Genomic DNA, 10,111 nt, shown 5'->3' on the forward strand with positions numbered 1-10,111 from the left:
GGAGGTGGTGGTTGTTCCCACGAGAGTGGCGCGCGAAACCGCGCAAGGACGTCGATACGTCGATGATCGGTCGGATATGGCGTCGGGTTATGCAAATACGAGGCTCAGCGGGCGTCGATTTAATGGCGAGGGCACAGGTTCGGGCACACCGTGAACCTTGTGGATCCCTTGAGAAAGGAAGGGGAGGGAGGACGTTCCACGTCGTTGGGACCGTGCTTGTGATGGGCCCACGATTTTCTCCTTTTTTAGGTTTTCGAGCAATTTGTCCAGCGCGTTGCTCGGCCCTCGTCAACGCGCAAGAAGAAATATTCGAGGAAGCGTATCCCCCGAAATATTATTTCGATCGGTTGTCTCGATAACTAATTATTCGTTCGAAGGAACGAACGGTTATTAACTTTCCGATCGATTTAACTTTTGTCTTTCGAGTCGAATTAAAAATAAAAAAATAGGCGATGGTGTTCTTTGTGATTTAATTTTAAAAATTTTTAAAGATTTTTATTTTAATTGTGGAACGATTCAGATATTCGGGATTATCTTGAAAATATTATAAAACTTTAATGAAAGTCAATATTAAAGAAAGATATAGAATTTTAAAAATTGTTCATTCGATCGAAAAGAGCGAAATTTTCGAAACTTTCGAAAAAAAATTTTAAAAGAGATAGAAAATTTCGAATAATCATTTCATCGTTGGAATATAAATCGAAATTTGCGAAATTTCCAGAATTTTCAAAGGTAAAAAACGGTCGATTCGATACGAAATTGAAAATCGATGTAAAGGTATAATATGGCGTCCATTATCGACGGCGGGGCATCGATTTTTAAATTGGTCAGACAGTCGAAGGATCGGGTCATCGAACAGGGGGAGGGAAAGAAAGGAAGGAGGAGGAGGAGGAGGTTGGCAGGCATCCACGGGTAGTATATCACGTGGCAAGGATAAGTTTTTGATCGACCCTTTGGTATACGGATGACTCCCCGCTGCTTGACCTCATCACGCCACGCTATGGGGGTCTTTATAAACCCAGCATCGACTGCGCGTATCCTAATCACCTTTTGTCTTAACCCTGCCAAACTCTTTCTTCCAAGACAAACTCTACTGGCTTCTGGCAACCAGCCACCCGTTTCCTCTCTCCTTCTTCGATTTATCTTTAATTTATATACTTTCCTTATCCGCTACATGTACAATTAGTCACAAAAAAATGCTTCTCAAACTTCTTTATTTCATGCATGACGACACGAATAAAATTAAATCCAACTCGCGAGCGTCCTCTCTGAATCGTAATTTACAATCGTAATTTTTTTACAATCCAACTACTTACCTACGAAAAAGGAATAACTTATCGACAGACGATAATTTTAAGTAACCGAGGTAACGGTTAGAAGAAAAAAAATAACTAGGATAAAACTCACTATTAAAACTCGTTATAAACCGAGCCTAAACTTTCCTAAATCATCTAAGCGTAAAAAAGAGATATTCCTCGTATTACGATTTCAATTCAATTGTTTCCAAATGTAAATCAAAGTTACAGTTAACCAAATTTGTAACCATTTTGAGGTTATCCAAATTTCTCGAAGAATAGCGATGAATCACGACAATTGGAAGACCGCTTGGGCACGCGGCAGTAAATTCGAGGATATCATTTGGATAGGAAATGACGTTCTGGCTTGGTGTTCCGGCGTTCACATAGTGTTCTACGAGATCGAGCACAAGAAGAAGAGTATCCTTTGGTGTTGGTCCCACGACATCGGGGAGGGAGTTCGATCTCTCTCCTCGCACACCAAGTATCCCGTATTCGCGTTCGCCGAGAAAAGCTCTCAACCAAAAATCATGGTGTACACTTACCCGTCGTTGATCAAAGTATGCGAATGCATGAACGGGTTTACGAATCATTGTCTGTGCACCGGATTCACCGCCACCGATTACATGGTCTCGATCGGCTCGTATCCGTACTTTAGATTGAGCGTATGGAATTGGAGGACGGGCGAGAAGATCGCCGCCGTGCAAACCCATATACGCGACGAGATTGGCCAGATCATGAGGATCAATCTGATCGGGCCTATCCTCGTTGCCCAAGTGGGGAAAAGCTGCGGGGAGGCGTATGTTTGGGATGTGATAATCACCAAAAAAGCTGTCATTTTGAAAGGTAACAGTTCAACGCTTTTTCTCGAAAAGTTTGAAATCTCATTATTCGAGATATTCGTGCTTTATTTATTTTACAAGAATAACACGGATCTTTGTGCAGCATCCAACAAAATCTAACCTCTTTACGAGCAATTGACCAAGTGAAATCCATTCGATTCGATTTTACGTGTTTTGATTATTTATCTTACGGATCAGCATCTAACAAAATCTAACCTCTTCACGGGCAATGAACCAAATGAAATCCACTCGATTTTTATAAATTGATCTTGGAACGAACGAAATCTTTCGACAAGTTTGAATTTCAGACTACGAGATAAAGCTTCCGAAACATGAGCCGATTCTCAGCCTGGACTGGTCTTCAACGTCCACGGAACCGTTGTTGGCGCTCGTCGACAAGGAAGGTCACATCTATCTGAGTAATTACGACGGAAGCGACGTCTATCAGATCATGGTCGTCCAACGTTGCAACGTCTGCATAGACAAGGATCTGCCTATAATCAAGTGGTTCCAGGACGGCCTCGTATTACGGACAACATTCTGCCAGATATCGTTCTACAAGAAATTCGCGAGGTTGAACATATGGAGGAAGATGTGGTACGTGAAATCGGAGAAGAAACCGTATCTCCTGGTCACGAATCCGTTTCAGGATCAGCGATTTTTCTATTATACCTATGAGGGGGAGCTGATGCAGGTGGATTTAGTCGATGATGAGGACAAGCCAACAGTTTCCAAATGCTTCCACAACGGGGGAATGTATCGTTTCGTCGACTTTATCAATCCGTGGTGCCACCATTTGTTCGCTATTTGCGACGCGAACAAAGAGTACGTCGTACTCGAGTGTTACGAAGGGACTCTCATCTCGAACATAATACCGGATTTGGACCACGAGATACTGTGCCAAACCTCCCACCCAGAATTCCCGTTGATCGTTTTGGCGACCAATCACGGCGAGTTGCACTGCGTATCCATCGTGAAACCGACCAATCCTAAGATCGTGGCGCGATTGAGGCTCCAACGGACGCCGTTGGATTTCATCAAATTCTCGTTGTCTGGAAGGTGAGAGGATTCGCGCGTATTCGGATATAACCTATCTAAACTTTATATTCATTGGCATAGAATCCAAAGTATGATATAAATAATTTTTTTTATTTCTACGCGTATTACCGATCACGATTGTAGTTCGATTTATAAATTTTGTGATAGTTCGAATAGTATTAATATTAATATCGAAATAATTAATAGTTCAATATATCAGCTTCCACGTAACTTCGAACGAATGAAAATAGATATTTACGATTTTTAACGATCAAATTGGTAGACTTCTTTTCAACACTGAAAACGATAAGTATATATTTAATCCAAGATAACAAGAGAATATGTGCAGAACGATTTAATTATTTTCGATGATTGTTGATAACCTCTTTTTCATCTCTCTCTTTCTCTAGATCTCTGGTCGCGGCCGAGAAAAAAACGGGCGACTGTTACTACATAAGCATGCAACGAGTGAATATGTACGACGTGCAAACGTTGATCAAAGTCGGACACCCGATCTCCGACGTTTTAATCTTCGAAGGGTACAAGAAGCTGCGTATTCTCGTTCTGTATACGATCGTGAGAAACGTGGGGCATAGTCTGTTCCTATACGAGATCCTGGAGAATCAAACCTTGGTCATCGAGCCGATCGTGGAATTGCTTTTGCCTGGCGTGTATCGGAATCTCTACCATTTGCCCGGTAACCCGATGATCCTCATAGGAACACCTTACATGACGCGCCAACTTCGAGTGCAGAAGATACACGATTTCAAAAACATCACGTTCGAGGACAGTTTGATGACAGGGCATTTCGTGAAACTGGCCAGTTTGTTCGTGGATCGATGGTGGATCATCACGATGGCCATCGACGGAATAATTTACGTAAGAGACAAGACTGTGAGGCGGGAAGTGGCGTGCATCAAGGTCCATCACAGAGAGGAATTGGGTACGAAGAAGGCAATGATCAATAAACAAGGGGATCTGATCATCGCCCTCGGTTACAACGGCTCGTTGATCGCGACCAAGTTCTCCCCCGCCAAGAAGGTATTTACTTACGCTTGATTCGTTTCTCTCGATTCTAATCCCCTTTCGAGTGAAATTTTCATCGAACGCAACCTTGATAAAAATGATATCCATGAAATTTTTAAAAATGGGATTATTTTAATTTTGGAAAAATATTATGATCAATCATCACGTGAAATTGCCGTTTTTGCGTTTGATAGGAAGGAAAACGATATATTTTCGAAATTTTGATCTTCATTCGATCGAAACACGAGCCACTCTTCTTCGTGGTTTTAGCGAGGAGAGATTATTCGAATATTTTATTTTTTTGAAAAACAACTGTGAATGGTGAAACGAGCGACAATCGGTTGGTGAAATATCGGCTAATTTTTGTAAAGTGTTGTCACATAGAAGTTTCTAAAAAGAATAACGACAACTGTGAACAGCGAAACGAGCGACAATCGGTTGGTGAAATATTATTTCTAATTTTTTTAGAGTGTTGTCACATGGAAATTTCTAAAAAGAATAACGAATTATTTCCTTTACGGGCCAGCATACAATCGTCGTAAATATTTTTCGACCATAATGCTTTAGACGTTCGTTTAGATTTTCATCGGCGTCCAATCATTGCCCAGATCGCGTACGATTATCATAGGTTATAATTCTATTCAAAGATGGACGTGTGAAAATTGTGATTGGAGATACGTTTAATTCTGTTTCCATGTTGTCACATGGAAGTTTCTAAAAAGAATAACGAATTATTTCCTTTATGGACCAGCATACAGTCATCCTAAGTGTTTTTCGACTATAATGCTTTAGACGTTCGTTTAGAATTTTCTTCGATGTCCAACCATTGTCCAGATCGCGTACGATTATCATAGGTTATAATTCTATTCAAAGATGGACGTGTGAAAATTGTGATTGGAGATACGTTTAATTCTGCTTCCACTTTGGCTTTCAATTATTCTTATTCAATATTTTGGTCTTCCTCATTTTCAATTCCAAATTCTTGTTTCTCAAAAAAGTAATACAAAAAAGAAGGAAATATAACAACATGAAAATATAGGTTAAGTTACGAATCTACCTAATAGATTTCTTTATTATATAGTATAAGTTTATTGATCATTATTTACGATCATTATTCGTTTTTTAAGTGATATATCATCAAATATTCATAAACTGAAGATATATTTTTTCTTTGCGCGATGAGCATACTTCCAAACGTGTGAAAACGTATCATTTGGCTTTCAATTTATCCTTATTCAATATTTTGGTTTTCCTCAGTTTCAATTCCAAATTCTTCTATGTTTCTCAAAAAAGTAATACAAAAGAGAAGTTATTCTTGTTGTTAATTTCTTGTTGTATGTTACAAAAGAAATATAACAATATGAAAATATAGGTTAAGTTACGAATCGTAATTGATTGATACAATCTAATAGATTTCTTTGTTATAGTAGTATAAGTTTATTGACCATTATTTATGATAATTATTCGTTTTCCAAGCAATATATCATCAACTATTCATAAACTGAAAATATAAATTTTTTCTTTGCGCGATGTGAACGTGTGAAATTAACAATTTATTTTTGTTCAATTTCGGTCTATTTTCTTGAGGCCTATTTTCAATTCCAAATTCTTACGCTTCTCAAAAAAGAAGTTATTATACACAAAGAGTCGCAACTGATTCTCATTTATAAAAAAAAAATCTCCCGTCAACTTTACGCAATGAAATAATTTTAAACTAACTATAAACTAATCATAAAAGTGGATAATCTTGGATAATTTTCCCTTTTCGTTCTTCATCGATTAACATTCCCCCCATTTCCGCTTCCTTTCTCCAGCGTAGGAGCTGCAAGGATTACGTTCCCCCAAGGAGAAACGCGTGACCAAAGTGGAGTACAAGCTGTACGAGAAGATGAAGAAGAAGATCGACATCGATTACACGAGCCTCGATCCGTTGATTTACGATATTCTGACGAGTCCGTTGTACGAGTTCCCGGATTCCGAGAAGGAGGGGGACAAGACGTGGACGGAATGGAGGCACGAGATGCAACTGAAGGAGGAGGAGGAAGCGAGCAGGGAGCAGAAGACGGCCATATTGAACGATTTCGAGGAGCTTCGGGACAAGGTGAAAAGGTTGTTGGACGAGAACGAGGCGAGCACGGAGATAGAGAAGCTTCCCATAGCCGCGTTCGATCTGGACATCAAGGGCCGGGATCACAAGTTGAAAATGGGCCGTGACATTTGCGAGAATCTTCGCCTCGAGTTCGAGCACAACATCAACGAGACGAAACGGGTGTCGAAGTGGATACGCAAGAACTTTTGGGACCCGCAAAAGATCCTAGCCAAGAGCCTCTACGCGATCTTCGGCGAGATGGAGGTGGTCAATTATCCCTCGATCGCCGAGAATCCGGACGATGTCCTGTTCCTCAAGTACATCAACTTCCACAAAAAGACCGCGTACAGCGTCCTGGAGAACGACAGGTTCGAGCCTTGGAAGCTTTACACCGACCAAGAGTTGCAGGTGGAGGCGAACAAGAAGCACAGCATATATCGCGAGCAGGACAAGAGGATCGATCTGTTGATGAACGATTGGGAGTTGGAGGACAAGGAGGAGGATTTTGACAGGTTTAAGAGCGAAATAGAGGAACGGAAGGCGGTGAACGGTAAAGAGATATTATTTCCTTTCAATCAATTCCATTATTATTCCATTGTTTATTAATTATTGTTTACTCGTTTGAAGGAACGACGACGCACAGATTCATCGAGTCATCCCCTTATTACCCCCAATTCGGCTACTATGGATTCGCCCAAACTAAGATAAACAATCGTTTCTTCATGTACGACTGCACCAGACTTCGAGAGTTTTTCAACAATAAATTCAACGAGATATACGCGCTGAAGGAAAGAGAGATGAACGTGATACGGGACAGAATCGAGAGGATACGTTACATAGATTCGGAATTGAAGATCATGTTTAACAAACACGTGCCCCACGTCCCAAGCGACCCCGTCTGGCACTGGCAGGTACTCCAGTTGATTAACAATTCTTCTTTCACTGTATCGAGCAGCTCGATATTTAAGAGTGCTTGCAAGAATAATCTTCAACATCATTTGTTTTATCATTACATTGCTGTCCTCACTCGCCACTCTATGTGAACAGTTTGAATGCTTGTCGTTCCAATGTTAAAAAGAAAAATGGAAGAGTAAAGACAACAACTTCAGCTTTGTATAAAACTGTCAATCTTTTTAGTATTATTTAATTTTCTTAATAAACCATTTCTGTATCACTTTCACAATAACTGCTTGAAATATCTTTCCAAAGATCCTTTGTAAATTCGAACGAGCCTCACTCAGCCATTTTCTTTTTTAGGAGAGGCCGGAGAGCATCATCACGGTGAGGAGGGACGAGATAAAGGCGAAACCGTACATATCCCCGTCCCACATGGAAATGCTGATGAAGCAAGCGGCGGAGGAGGAGCGAATAAGAAAATTGTTGCTGGCCGACGATTTTCGGGAGCGGGCCCTCATGGCGATGATGAACGGTGTGCTGGAGGTGCGTTGGGAGGACGTAATCAAGATAGACGTGCCTAAGCCCGCCTGCATGCTGACCAAGAAACCCGAGGACTACACGACCGAGGATATATTGGCCGTGAAACAGTACGAGAAGGACGTGCAATTTCTGAACGAGGAGAGGGAACGGTATCACAGGATGTTGGACGCGGAATATTCCAAGGTTATGGAACAATTGAAGGAAGGGATAGACAGGTTCAACAGAAAGTTGGACAATCTGTTCCACGTGAGTGTTTCCAATCTATCCCTCAATCATCGCCCCAACTGACCTCCAATTCCCTTTCACAGGTGAAAATGAACGTCGAGGCTGCGATCAACCAATTGAACCTGAGATACGTGCGAGGTTTGCTTCTGGTCCATCAACGGATAACAGCGTTCGACGAGGAGAACATATTGAAGAAGAAGATCGCGAGGAAGAAGGATTTCGAGAAGGAGATGAGCGAGCATGTAAAGATGTTCGAGAACGTTCACCAGAAAGTGGCGGAAAAATACACGAGTCTGATAAACAAGGAGAAAGCGTTCGTGAAAAAGTTCAAGAGCGAGTTCTATCACATGCACAAGATGCAGATAGAGATATTGGAGAGGCAGTGCAGTCGTAGGCCGAGGGTGAATCTGAAGAATCTCGAGTCGTCCGATTTGTACGACTTGGCAGAGGACGTGTTAGGCGGAAAGGTGACCAAGATTTACCTGCCATCCGAGTGCAAGGATTACCTGAGGATATTGCACAACTTCGACGTGAGACCGGTCACCCTCCCGCCGAGCATAGACGCCTCGAATTGGGAGAATTTGATCCGTCTTCGACGAGCCAAGATCAATTTGGAGCTGATGATAAAGGGGGCTCAGACCGAGCTCATGGACGTGGAGGCGGTGCTCCTCGGTTTCGAGCAGAAGATGGAGAAGTGCAAGATCGACGTGGAGGATATGAACAAGGAGCTGGTGCGGAATAGGATGCGGCAAATGATGGAGGACCTCGACGTGGAGATACAGTTGGTGCTGAAGATGGGCCAGGTGGAGATAGATCTCGAGGGGGAATTGACAGATTCGAAGAACGCGGTCCTAGTCTCGAGAACGACCATTGATACCGTGAACTCGTACATTCATGCCGCAGGCGAGTGCAAATTGAAGGCTTTGAACAACTTGTTGAGCTTTCAGAGAGGTGACAGCCTTCTTTCATTCATTAATAACCGTACAACTTTTAACTTAAGGCAAATAAATTTTATAGACAGATATTGGATATAATATTTCTTCAACAATGCAGAGAAACTTTCCTCCATTTTCGTTCCATTTTTGTTCAGGCACCCTGTTGAAGCAATGGCAGCACATGTGCCGCAAGAAGAATTTGGAGGATCTGAGGGAGGATCTCCGGTTCACGGAAACGACCATGGTGACGAAAGAGATGCAGGCGTATTTGAAGCGGAAGGCGAAAGGTTTGCCGGACGATAAGACGCCGCAGCAGCTCGACGACGACATAGAGGCGGTGAAGCGGAAGTTTCAGAAGGTGTTGGACGAGGAGAAGGCGCGGCTCGAAACGGTGGAGAAGGAGATCGCCGCCGTGAAGCTGAAGAACGAGAAGCTCGATCGGCAGATCCTCGAGATGAACATGGCTAGATGCGACATGGAGCTGAAGCGCGACATTATCGCCGAGGAGAAGCAGAAGGAACACCTCGACAGGAAGGTGAAGATGGTGATGCATCGATCGGCGTTGGTCAAGAAGCTGCAGGAGAATTACGCGGAGCTCGTCGAGCTGCAGACCGAGCACGAGCTGCTCAGGCTCAAGCGATACCCGACCTTTCATTTCAGGATGCTCGACGAAAACGAGGAGACGCGAAAGAACGTTCGAACGAATCTTTGTTAATTTTGTCATTGCTCGATGTTGTCCTCTGGTAATTTATGGGACTTTTTCTCTTGCGTTATCTGGTTTTTGAATAGGTCGATGATCGAGAAGGAGTTTAGATAATTGGAAATAATGATTAGAAAGAGCTTTTCAGTTGGAAATTTTTATATTTTAAGGTGTTTTTGGGACGGGTAGGTCGATGATTGAGAAGAAGTTTAAATAATTGGAAATAATTAGAAAGAGCTTTTCAGTTGGAAACTTTTATATTCTAAGGTGTTGATACTTTTATATTTTAAGGTGTTTTTGGGATGGATAGGTCGATGATCAAGAAGGAGTTTAGATAATTGGGAATAATGAAGAGTTTTTCAGTTGGAAACTTTTATATTCTAAGGTGTTGATACTTTTATATTTTAAGGTGTTTTTGGGATGGATAGGTCGATGATCAAGAAGGAGTTTAGATAATTGGGAATAATGAAGAGTTTTTCAGTTGGAAACTTTTATATTCTAAGGTGTTGATACTTTTATATTTT

The 10,111-nt window shown here is 41.8% G+C and overlaps 1 protein-coding gene across 1 annotated transcript; it reads left to right on the forward strand.

Annotated features, from left to right (window-relative positions):
- The first annotated feature begins 1,466 nt into the window (after positions 1 to 1,466).
- LOC102677521 (cilia- and flagella-associated protein 43) lies at positions 1,467 to 9,681 on the forward strand. Its single transcript, XM_006615824.2, has 8 exons — positions 1,467 to 2,141; positions 2,446 to 3,196; positions 3,586 to 4,216; positions 6,021 to 6,840; positions 6,918 to 7,201; positions 7,548 to 7,973; positions 8,036 to 8,903; positions 9,043 to 9,681. The coding sequence occupies exons 1-8, from the start codon at positions 1,580 to 1,582 to the stop codon at positions 9,600 to 9,602; spliced, it is 4,902 nt and encodes a 1,633-aa protein (XP_006615887.1). The 5' UTR covers positions 1,467 to 1,579; the 3' UTR covers positions 9,603 to 9,681.
- The last annotated feature ends 430 nt before the right edge of the window (positions 9,682 to 10,111 follow it).

This window comes from Apis dorsata, unplaced genomic scaffold (genome assembly GCF_000469605.1).
Source record: "Apis dorsata unplaced genomic scaffold, Apis dorsata 1.3 scaffold_236, whole genome shotgun sequence".
In the NCBI taxonomy this organism is placed as follows: Eukaryota; Metazoa; Arthropoda; class Insecta; order Hymenoptera; family Apidae; genus Apis; species Apis dorsata.

Bases quoted from the DNA above. Each gene is read 5' to 3' on its own strand.
- LOC102677521 (XM_006615824.2), top strand. From the start codon at position 1,580: ATGAATCACGACAATTGGAAGACCGCTTGGGCACGCGGCAGTAAATTC. The intron at 4,217-6,020 runs GTATTTACTTAC...TCTCCAGCGTAG, and splicing joins AGTTCTCCCCCGCCAAGAAG to GAGCTGCAAGGATTACGTTC. The intron at 6,841-6,917 runs GTAAAGAGATAT...ACTCGTTTGAAG, and splicing joins GGAACGGAAGGCGGTGAACG to GAACGACGACGCACAGATTC.